The sequence below is a fragment of the Elgaria multicarinata genome, chromosome 14 (assembly GCF_023053635.1).
Source record: "Elgaria multicarinata webbii isolate HBS135686 ecotype San Diego chromosome 14, rElgMul1.1.pri, whole genome shotgun sequence".
NCBI lineage: Eukaryota > Metazoa > Chordata > Lepidosauria > Squamata > Anguidae > Elgaria > Elgaria multicarinata.
In genome coordinates, this window is record NC_086184.1 from 22,380,792 (window position 1) to 22,393,151 (window position 12,360).

Consider the following 12,360-nt stretch of genomic DNA (forward strand, 5'->3'; position numbering starts at 1 on the left):
CGCTGGGATCCCCTGTGCATCATATGGATGCACAGGGACAACCTCAAATGACCCCGGGATATAGGCACAGTGTAGACATGTCCTTAGTATTTAAGGTGCCTCGGGACAGACTTTTTGTTGTTGTTTACTTTGTGATTGATCTACTTTTACTACTGAGGAAGTGAAGAAGAGGCACTTGTAGGATTTTCTGCCTCAGTGCCAGAATAACTTGATTGGCTTTGGGGACTAATATCTACCTTACTTACTTAGGGTGTAGTGCAAGGTTGACAGCAGGAGAAAGGGTGCCGTTTTGCTTTTCCACTTAATATACCAATATGTCTTGGGGTGGACTTGACCACCCTTATCACCCTGCCCCTTGACTCCTGCCCCTTGAATGCCCACATGTTGCACAACGCCCAAGCACAAGACTGGGAGCCCTGTGTGAACAGCAGAGGGTTTCAGCTGGAGCATGTTCCAAAGGGAGTATCTTCCTATGGAACATTGAGGATCTCCACACCCAGTTTCAAAGTGCACGCAGCATTTCCAGTAATGGCAGAGGTATGTGATCATAGCTACTTGTGTGGCTTTTTCACCAATTAAAATAAATGCTATGTTTTAGAAGTTGCCAACCACAATTAAAAGGCAAATACAAATAACCCAGAGAAAGCTGAAGGAAATGTAATGGGAGGCTTTTCTGTCTGCAAGAACCCAGAGCCTATGGGTACAGAAATAAACGTTTGGCAGGAGATTAATCACATGCAAATAGATTATTTGGCTAGAGAGATTACTTCAAATTAGTTTGCAGACAATGGCATGGCTCAGGGCAAGGCAACAAAATTGCTAGAACAGTCTGGTGATATGTTACCCCAATTAAACCTTATCTCTGCCTTCTTGTGGTTCTGCTATAATTTCCTTTAGGATTTTATGCACTACATTTGTGTGCATGTGTGTGTTGTTTGTAGAGAGAGAGACAGAGAGATAAACATGCAGAGCCATTCACTTTTGCATAAAATCCTACTCTTTCGGTGCAATGCTCTTGGATATGAATAACACATTACATGCTCTAGATTGTACAATAAACAAAATGAAACATGTTGGATATGGATATTTTTGTTTTATTTAAGCCTGTCACTAACCATCCTTTGTGCACAAATTTGCCCCCGAACATGGGTTGGTTGATTGGTTGGTATTACATCTGGTAGCTTTATTCCAGGACTTGGAACTGGAGATTGGGAGTGTCTTTTGTTGGATTGTGTGGGGGACTTCCTAGTTAGTTGCAGACTAAGAATGTTGGCCCAAGTCTCTCAGTTTCCCTTTTGATTCCTAACCTTGAAGTGAATATGTCACTGTGTCCTACAGTCTGTTGCTATGACTGATCCTCCTCCATTGGACTTAATGTCCAAAAGCATTCTCTGCTTTGATCATGGTCTCTTATGCAGAGAAGCCAGCTGGGCTCACAAAGCCAAGGATTAAGATTTGTGTCAGATCCAGTTTTTTGAGAAATGTTGGGCAAGATACCCGCAATGGGACTCTTCCTTTTATGACTTTGCCTTTAATGACTCTACCTTCTCACCACTATTGTTGTCAGCTGCTATTGCTCTTCCTCTGATTTTTCATCATGGCTAGCACTTGCCTATTTGATGGGCAGAGAGTCAGTGAGCAAGAAGCCAGTGGCATCTCCTGATGCTCTTTCTCCCAGTCACTGTTGTCTGGGTCAGAACGAGAGTTGATGAACAACAGGTTGTAATGGGATAGAAGAGAAACAACTCCAAAGGACTGTTGTCAATGATCCCCTGCTTTCGTGTGGGCCCTTGACAGGTGCCTGATCATGCCTATCCTTGACGCCAGTTCTAATTGAGAAAAGTACGAAAAGCCGCGGACCTGGCATACGAGCGCTGTGCCCATCGGCCCGGGGGGGGGGGAAGAGAGGGGCAGGGGGAAGGATGGCAAGGGGGGATGGCAAGGGGGGAGGGCGGGTGAGAGAGCGCCACGCGCCACCGCCCGAGCAAGCAGGCGAGTTGCGCTTGCCCGGGCAAGGCCTGGCATGGGGCGGCATTGCCCGGGCAAGCGCCGCTCGTCTGCTTGCTCGGGCGGCAGCGTGCGGCGCTCTCTCACCCGCCCTCCCCCCTTGCCATCCCCCCTTGCCATCCTTCCCCCCCCCCATTTTAAAAAAAGGACTTACCAGTCCGCAGTCTTCGGGCCGCACGCGGCCCCTTTAAACTAAAAAAAAAAAAAATGGCGGAAGCTGCAGGGATCCAACGTCCCTGCGTGTGCAGCGTCTGGAAGCTGCGGCGGCGCGCGCTAATGTCAGCACGCTGCCGCCCCGCCTCCCTGCTGGGATAAGCCGGCAGGTCTAGCAAAGCCCTTTGTTTCTGTATACTTCCTTCAGATATTATAATAACTTTATCTCAGGCCAGATCTACACCAAGCTTGATATGACACTTTGAAAATGGTTTGAAAACTGTATATGGTGTGTGCCCTGCCCCCCAACAGTCGTCACTACTGTTATAAACTGTTTTAAAGCAGTAGTGTAGAACCTGCCTCATTTCTCCCAACACTGGCTGAGTCTGTTTGCATGCCACATGTTGCCCCCATGGCAATGACATCCCATGCACAGCAGGGGACTTGGCAGATGCTTGGAGGAGCCTATTTCAGCATGTTGCAAACATACTTATCAGAACATAAGAAGTGTCACGCTGGATCAGACCAATGGTCCATCTAGTCCAGCACTCTGTTCACACAGTGGCTAACTAGCCATCGGCCAGGGACCAACAAAACAGGACACGATGCAACAGCAGCCCCCCCTTGTTCCCCAGCAACTGGTGCACACAGGCTTACTGCCTCAGACACTGGAGGTAGCACATAGCCATCAGGGCTAGTAGCCATTGATAGCCTTCTCCTCCAGGAATTTATCCAACCCACCCTTTAAAGACATCCAAATTAGTGGCCATTCAGATTCTCATCCCCTTCCAAATCTATCCATACAACACATTTAATCTCTTCCAAGTTTCATACCAGTGTATATGGAAACATTTGTCCAGGAAGGGAAAGGTGGGAGAAGTAAAGTTTGTTTCACGTACTTGTTCATTCAGACTCAAACACAAAGAATCCAAAAAGAAAGATGCAGGAAGTGTAAATCCATCACACTTACTAGGCCGGGCAAGGATTTGCATTGCATATCTTTGTCTCTGTTAAGGGCTTCGTCCTTGGGCCACAGAAAGAGGAATTGACTCTGTTTCGGTGATCTTGTAAACAGACAGCTTTCGCTATCAAGTGCCCTAGGAGAAATAAAATAAACAGTTGTTCCAAGGAGTTATCAGAGAAATAAAATATCTATCACCGAAAAGTAAAAAATGACTGAACATGGTGTTGCAGATCATCAAGAAATCCATCCATCTTAATAGGGAGGTCCTCCTGCCAAGGTCATATTGGAGGAGCAGGGAGGTATGACTCCTGCTGGAACTAGAGGAAGATGAGAATGTTGCCCAGCTCAGAGCACCTGACTACTGCACTCCAGACACTGGCATGAAGATTTACATTTTGGAAACAGCTAACAGCAGCAGCAGGAGCACTCAGAAGGGCCCTTTGTGGTGGTCCTTTGCTGCAGAAGAAATGCATACATTTATGGGCTTTCTTTTGATGAGCTCTTCCTAAGACTACAATCATTTTATGATTGCAATCTGCTGGTTGGGTGGCAAAGAAATTTAATAAACAAACAACCAGGAAAATTCTGGCAAGTTTAAGGAGCAATATATTCCTGAGATATATTACAGAAGAGGAATTGTTTGGCTGAAGAAATAAAAGACAGAAGTAAAAGAGAAGAAATGTTCTTTAAAGTAAAGGACTAGAAATATAACTGTGTGCTCTCAACCTATGAACATTCTTCATGAAATATTTGTAAGAGACATTGTTTCTTGGGAATCCTGCAACATGTTTTATGGAGTTAGTAATTTATGGTAAATTGCATGGCACAACAGGGAATATGTGCACTTTACTCTTTCTTAATTGATGGTTTCTTTGCCTGTTGATATGCTTTTTATTGTTGGAATATGAAGTTGTACTTGTGTACATCATTTGGCACCTTTGGAATTAAAATTACAAATGCTGAATTAAAAAAAAGAGAGGAGTTAATTAATTGAAAAGAATTACTAATGAGATAACAAACTGATTGTTAGTGATTGACCTGGGAAGGATAAATCTAAGTAAACTATATGAAAATATCAGATTAAATTGGAAAATTTAAAAAAGTCAATGTCAGGGATCTTCATGGCCTTAATAACGAAGTATGTACGTTAGAGGTTTCTCTCAGCGCCAGCCCTACCATTTGGCAAAGCAAGGTAGCTGCCTTGGGCAACTTGGTTGGTGTCATGAAATGGCAGGAAATTGCTAGTTATTTCACTATTATTATATTTTTTACTACCAGAGAAAAAGAGAGGCACTTGTAGGATTTTCTGCCTCAGCTGCCAAAATAATTTAACCAACTTTGGATACTACGTACCTTGACTTGAGGGCAAGGAGAAAAAAACTAGTTGCTGCTATCCCTCAGGCAGCAAAATATCCTGGACCAGCTTTAATTTCTCTTGGGAGTCAATTATTTAGGGCCATTGATGATTGGCTTTAAATATTGTTATTGCTTTTAAAGCATGATTTACAGTAACTCTCACAAAATTGGTTGAGATATTTTTGGTGCCATATATACATATATTGTGTTCTAGCCTCCTTGTTTGTTTTGCAAGATGAAGCAATAATTAAGGTGTATTATTGGGTGCGTGTTTTGAAAAAGAAAAGGTTGGAAACGACATTTTGTGAGAGCGCAACATTTCTGCCCAGGTTACTCACCGCCACCACATGTGGCTGAACAACCTGACTGCACCGTCACCCATGAGTAGCTATGTCTTTTTGTGAATATCTTGTTCTCATTGATCATCTTAGAGAAGGTATACTGCCAGGCAATGCCAGGATTTTTCCCTTGTAGCAGGATCTAAATGGCATGGAGAAAAGAAAAGACATCAAGCCCAAGTTTTAAAAAATATTACAGAAGCACCCTAATCTCATCACAGAACCATTCAGTGGTTCTGGATACCCTGATATGCATTTGATTTTCCCCACCTGCAAGCATCCCCCATTCACTTCAGTAGGAATAGGAATTGTGACAGCCGGTGGATAACTAAATTCCATTCTATGCATTAGTCCAGAAGGTGCAGAACAGGTCTGTTAATTTTACCCTCTGCAAATATATCAAAACCGTAAATTCAATTCCTTCCTTTGTAACATATGATTTAAAGATTGCAGATTAATTTTCTTTCCTAACTACAGTAGTTGCATTTACTGCAGTCAAGTTTAGTGGAAAAGCTGTCCTCTCACAAAGTACATTTAGTTCAGTTCAGTTTTATTATTTATAACCCTAGGTCAACACAATAAAACATAAAGAATATATCCAAAATATATCCAGATTACAAAATGTTTTTTTTTTAAAAAAAAAAATGACAAATTAAATAGAGATTAAAAAGACTAATAACTTGGAATGAACAAACTGAAATTAATGATAAAATTCTGTGTTACTGACTTATAGCTTCTATAAAAGTATGTGTTAAATGGACCAAAAATAAAACATACAAGCTAAAATTTTAACAAAATAAATCATCAATTTTTTTGATGCAATTTTGTCATTTATTAAATCTGGTGCAGACTTCAGCTAATGTCTTTGATATTACATTTAAAAATTATAATGCCCAACGAGTGGTTATTTTAGAAAAAAATAGGGATTTTTCTCTCCCTCCAAATGGCTTACAACATTTATGTGTTTAAGCTTACATCCTTGCCATTCGATAAACCTTTAAATTTATAAATGTAATTTTTTAATTGTGTCTTAATGGACATTAACAAAATATTAACGAAAAACTAGAATCAATCCAGTATCACCTGGATTAAAGCGATGGAGAGATATGAAGTCTAAACTAGAACAGGTGATGAGAAAAGCTTGCGAAAGATCAGCAGTATGGTGATTAAAAATAATAATAAGTCAATTTAATTTAACGTATTTAAAGGCAGAGGAGCAGATGTTAACCATTTGGGAGATGAACACACTGGGAGGCAAAAAGAAGGAACCAAAAAGTCATAATTGTAAGCCTATGCGGCAGAGTCTTGCTATTTACTGTTTTACTCTGTACAGCACCATGTACATTGATGGTGCTATATAAATAAATAAATAATAATAATAATAATAATAATGAAAAACCTTAACAAAAATTTACATAAACTCTACTCCATTAACAGTGAGCATATAAAAGATCTGGGTAGCTCTATTTACTATTGTACAAAAAAGTGTTTTGTTGTGGAGGGTTCGGGGATTGAAAAAGCATGACATATTTTCCACTCCTATTAGCCAGATTCTATTTCGGTCCATGAATTCTGGTAGAGATCCAAACCGGAAATATATGACCCAGTCCAGCAATATATATCCATCCAGCAAAACTAATAGCTTGGCTTTCTGCTTTATAGCAAGACCCGAGTTTGAGAAACGCCTAATATCAGGCATATGTAAAATAATGCATGAGATTTTATGGAGAACAGGGGTATAATCATACACTGCTTTGCACCCACCCACACAGAAAGCAAGCATATACATACTGTGCGCATGTGTGAGACGGACATATAGAAAAAAGAAATAATAACAATATACAATGATACGTTGTAAAGAATATGTTCAATATTATAATCCTTGGTTGTTTGATACATATACTGCTGGCATTGGATTCAGCAAGTAAGAAGGTAGGAACATACGAACATAAGACGATAATGGGTTACTAGAAGTATGTAATATGTTATTTGCGAGTGGAGAGGGAAGTTCTGGAAATAAAACACAGACACCAGAGCTTGGGACAAAATAGGGCCTCTTTATTTAATCATGGAGATTCTCCCCTCCATGGATCTGTGCATGAACATGCAGGAATCTAGATCATTTATCCTCAGGCAACTAGCCTGCCCCTCAGAGTGAGCCACTCAGCTGAAAACAGGGGTCAGTGACCACCCCCTTTACAACTTCACTTGAATGTTTGGTGAGACAGACCTGTGTCATCCCCAATCTGGCTGCAACGCCAAGTAGATGAGACAAGGAGGTCCCCAAAGGCAAACCACATCCTGACCCGAAAGCTGCAAAGCCCCTGAGGAGCAGGACCTCTGGCTTGCCAATCACCATCAAGGTGCCAGAGGGCTCACCATCCCTACTCCGACTTCCCAAAATTCCCGCACAACCCCACCATTTATAATTGACCTATTCATCCTCCACTTCTAAAGATTAGATCCAGTATGGAGTAGGCGAAAAGCTGAACATCTCTAGATGACAGGGAAAATTCCTACTCCCCCCCCCCTTCAAAGAGGAGGACTGGCTATTCCCATACTGGTTTATAGGGAGGGTGGGTGGGGCCGAAAACAGCTGGAGCCACACAGGGGTGAGCCTTTGAACCCTTGTCTCCACCCCTGCCTCACGAGGCTGTACGCGTGTCAAGCATGCGTACATGTCTTCTATTTTATTTCTGGCCCCCTCCACTCCACAAAAGCCATCCCCCACCCAAGCTGTACCAGCTGGGTGGGAATCAGGGATGTGTGGCTGCCCTTGACGATGGATTAGAAATTGCAGTTAAGGCAGAATTCTGCACCTAGACTTCTGCAGTGGAGCCATATTACATCTGTCATGAAGGAATTACATTGGCTGCCTATTTATTCCCAAGCCAAATTCAATGTACTGGTGGTTAGTTCTAAAGCCCTAAATGGCTTGGTACCAAAATATCTGATGGCGTCCCTCCTCCCATACTAACCAGCCTGTGCATTCAGATCATCAGATGAGCCCCATCTGTAGGTATAGAGGCATTATGCATCTACGGAAGAATGGTGAAGTGGGTTTTCGAGAGAGAGAAATGAATTCATTTCCCCCCCGGAAATTTTCCAATACAAATTGGATAAATTAAAAATAAATAAACATCCAATGCAAATTACTCTGTGCAAATTAGTTTAATTTCCAGAAGGTAATTTGCATTGGAAAATATTCAGTTTGCACTGGAAAATGTAATCTAATTTAGCATGTTTATTTTTAATTGGATTTAGTAAACATGTACCCCTGTTCAGGTCCTAGTACACCACAAGAATTTAATCTGAAATATTTGAGGAGTGGGGGCAATGAATCACATTTAACGTTAAAATATTATAATGTGTCTTTTTTATTATTGGAACAATTATAATTTTTTTTAAATTGACGTAGCATTTACTCCCCTTACATTGTTTAAATTTAAAAAAACAAAACAAAGGTGCTGAAAATGGTTAACATACTAATAAATGTAGGCAAGCCAAAGAAATGTGAATGATGCCTCATGTGTAACTTTAAAATTTGCAATTGACATCCATTCACATGCATTATGATGCTGTTTTGCTTTTAAATGGTTGTTTAATATTTTATTGATATTTGAAATGTTCATGTATATCACTGTGGACACGATATCTGGATGAAGGTAGGGTTTAAGTTTATTTAAATAAACAAAGTAATAGAAAATAGCCTTCCCTCTAATTCTCCTTTCTTAGTCTATTGCCTTCTGTGTACCTTTCCTTCAAATTCATAACTCTTGATTCACATGCCCTTAGCTTTTCCACATCTCCAGGACCTCTTCCTAATCGTTAGACATCCCCCATGTGACATGACAACCACAAACAAACTGACAACTGTTCCTTCCCTCACAAAAGCTGGATGAAAATCAGTTTGCTTCTCTGAACATCCCATGTCATCACAGTACCTCACATTATGCTCCAGAGGCTTTACCACCACTAACACAATTCAATATTACTCTTACTATTTCTAAAGTCTATGTGGATATGCCAGGTTCCAAAATAACAACTGGGAGAGGGCCCAAGTGGATCCCTACTGGGGGAAGAGTAACTCTGAAGTATTGCAAGAAAATTTTGCATTCTGGAGATTACCCCTGACTCAGACACACACCCAAACAATTTAGAACTATAGGTGGTACACATAAACTGATCTATACAGCTGGTCAGATACAGATGGTAGCCTCAATCAGGGCTGACCCAGACTTTTTGCATAAGCATCAGTCCAAATTCCTCCCCATCAGAACTAGGATCAAGGGTAGTCATGTTCAGCCAGCTCCCAAGGGCTCACACATGGAAACCCTTCAAGTTTCCATGCTTCTTACATAAGAACATAAGACGTGCCATGCTGGATCAGACCAAGGATCCATCTAATCCATCACTCTGTTCACACAGTGGCCAACCTGCTATCGGCCAGGGATGAACAAGCAGGACATGGTGCAACAGCCCCCTCCCCCCCATGTTCCCCAGCAACTGGTGCACACTGGCTTATTGCCTCGAATACTGGAGATAGCACACAACCATCAGGGCTAGTAGTCATTGATAGGCTTTGCATCCAGGAATTCAACCAACCCCCTTTTAAAGCCATCCAGATTGGTGGCCATCACTACATCTTCACCACCTAAATATGCTTGTTCATCTCACTGTTGCTCTGGCCCAGACAACAGATGTGGGGAAGAAGAGTAGATGGCTCTTCCTCTATGCTCAATAGTTCTCTGCTAGTTAAGCAAGCAATTTGAAGTGAGGGGGAGGAAGAGGGAGGGGAATCATTCAAGGTGTCTTGGTCAAGGGTCCTCGAAAACCAGGAGCCAGCACTGCTCCCCACAACAATGTGCATGGGGGGAGGGGGAGGGGTAGACTGAATGATGTTCTGGTGATGGATTTCTTCCACAGATTTCGTGGGTGAGGCACATAAACCCTTTCCCTCACTCTGGCCTTTTACCCTTGCTCTCATTTCTCCCACTCCCAAGTGTCAACCCTCATGTACTATGTCCCCATCACTACCACACTTTTGCCAAGAGCCCTCCCTCAGTCCTGGAGCTCGCCCTGCATTAACCCTGCTGCCCTCTTTTATTGACCCTTCAGTCAGAATCCTTTCAGCCTGCCCAGCCTCTTTTTAGGGTCTGAATAGTTCCACCCACGGGAGCCAGAGACTCTTGTGAACGGCCCTGGGGATTGTGGGGGCAGCAGAATATAAATCCTTCAAATAAATGAATAAGCCAATGGCAGACAGAGACTTTTTATACCTCAGCAAATTATTGCTACAACATGCCAGGGTGCATTACAAAATAGACAGCAGATCAAGTGTCACAGAGCGGCAAAATGAGGAGACTGAACTCACTGTGAGCTGCATCCAGAAAACTGCATAATATTTATTTTCCGTTCTGAAGGCAGAGCTATTGCCAAGATGTCATTTATCAAAGAGACAAGAACCTGCAGAATTTAAGACATTGCCTCTTCCTGCAATAGTGTCAAGTGTTTGGTTAAAAAGCTTTTCCATGGCAATCTAATATCAAACGTTGATGGACGCCGCCATGTAACTACAAATTTGGACAGACCTCCAGCACTTCAGTCCACTTAACTGGACAAATTCCAGGGGCTTCCCAGCCAATTGGCATTTGCTCCCAAATTTACAGCTGGCAAACAACCTCCTTAAACATTTCCAGGTCTTCCACTGTTTAATGTCTACCTTTAACACACTAACCACCTGACTTCAGACACAACACTCAGCAGCTTTGACCGCAGGACGCAGAGTTATAAAATTTACAACTTCAAATGTTCAAAAACCACAGACCTGATGGTTAAGATCAGCCAGATCTATTTGGAAAAACAAGACTTTTGCTTAGGGCATACGAAAGTTAAAACAATAGGCAAACTGATCTCTCTTGAGTAAATAGCTATTTTCTTTTCCTGCTAATTTTGATTTCAAAGTTAAACCAATAAATATTCTTAACCAGTTGTGTATCTATTCTCTGCTTTGATTTCTCCCTTTTCCTTGGCTATTACAGATATCTATGCACCTTTGTGGGACTGTCGAGCAATTCCTGTTGAATGTATATCAACACTTCTTTTAGATTGCCAATTTCCTATGAAGAAGTTAAGTAGTTATCATACATCTGACAAATAAGTGCTACCATGCAATTAATTGTATCAAATAATTGCACACATTCAATGGGGCTGTTCACACAACACACTACTCAATGGTTGAGTGTGGGTTGTTGTTGAACCATGGCCTGTTTGTTGAACTGTGGAATAACAGGTTGTCTGAAGCCACAACATTTTCTGCAGAATGGTTTGTTAACCATGCTGAACAACCCAACAAGAAGCCATGGGTTCTCAAGTGGTTTGTTTGAGAAAAGTAAGTGACTCTGCATGTTTAACAAGCCACCCTGCAGAAAATGTCCTGAGTTCAGACACCAAGCTAACCCACAGTTCAACTAACAACCCATGGTTCAACCACCACCACCCTCAATCACTAAGTAGGGGGTTAGCATGTCAACGGATGGTTTTAGACTTGCTGCACCAGCAAATATGGAGGGATATATACCAATTGTCTGCGCCCATGTTAAACAACATGGTGATAGATGTTTTGAGGGATGAGATTCCACAACAAATCAAGGATGTTGGGAGACCCAGAGATATCAGGAAGCCTGTTAGATGACACTTTACCAGAAGCCTCATTGATACTCGGAGCAAGCCCTATATGGTACAGTGGAAGCCAATATTTAGTAGTTGGCCTTCCAACGCCTAAATATGAAGGAGTCACAAAGACGGCAAGCCCCATCCCTTCTTGCCCCACCATTCTCAGTTGATCTTTTGCTCACCTGCCCAGCCTTGGTCATATTCTCTCTGTAAGCATATGGGAATTGAAATAATAACATCTTCGTTCTTTCATTGTATTTTTTTAAAAAAATGTATTTGGTGCCCCACTTAACTTCCCCCCCCCCCGAGGCAACCGCCAAGTTCACCTCTATGGATGGGCCTCCCCTGACCTTTCACAATGACTGGGGTGGATGCTCTGAAAAACTGGGTTCTGCTGCTTCGTTGGAGAGGGCAATACTAATTTGTGCTTGCACATCCAGAATTATTTCTTGACCTCCCAAACAGGAAGGGTTGATATGTCTTGCATTTCCGAGAAGGTATTTTTAAAAGCAATCTTGAAAATGACTTGAAAAACAGGGAGTTCACACAACCCCAATAAAAGCATAGACAAAAAAAAAAAAGTAGCCTTTGACAGGCCCTCCTATGATCTCATCCTTTCTTCAAGAGGCTTATATTTGTCATGATGTGTATTTTTCACTCTCCCTCCTTTTGTGAACGTCATGTGCTAAATGCACCCGTTTATGAGATACAGCCCATCTAATCTCTTTCACTTAAGCGGAACTCTTTTATCCTTTACATTAAATTTACATCTGTATCCCATAAGCAAGGCTTTGCTCTGTCCAACACACACTCTCTTCAGGGGAAATCAGAGCTAATTTATCATCTAGTAGCAAATAATAAAAGTAA

General features: G+C 41.8%; 1 protein-coding gene across 1 annotated transcript in view; it reads right to left on the reverse strand.

The window, feature by feature from the left end:
* The window catches only part of ADAMTS18 (ADAM metallopeptidase with thrombospondin type 1 motif 18), a 144,957-nt gene that overhangs the window by 15,304 nt on the left and 117,293 nt on the right, over window positions 1-12,360 (reverse strand). Inside the window, exons 19-20 of the mRNA XM_063141445.1 lie at window positions 4,819-4,960; window positions 3,131-3,257 (exon numbers count right to left, since the gene is read on the reverse strand). Coding sequence (XP_062997515.1) covers window positions 3,131-3,257; window positions 4,819-4,960 — 269 coding nt within the window. The remainder of the gene's footprint in view (window positions 1-3,130; window positions 3,258-4,818; window positions 4,961-12,360) is intronic.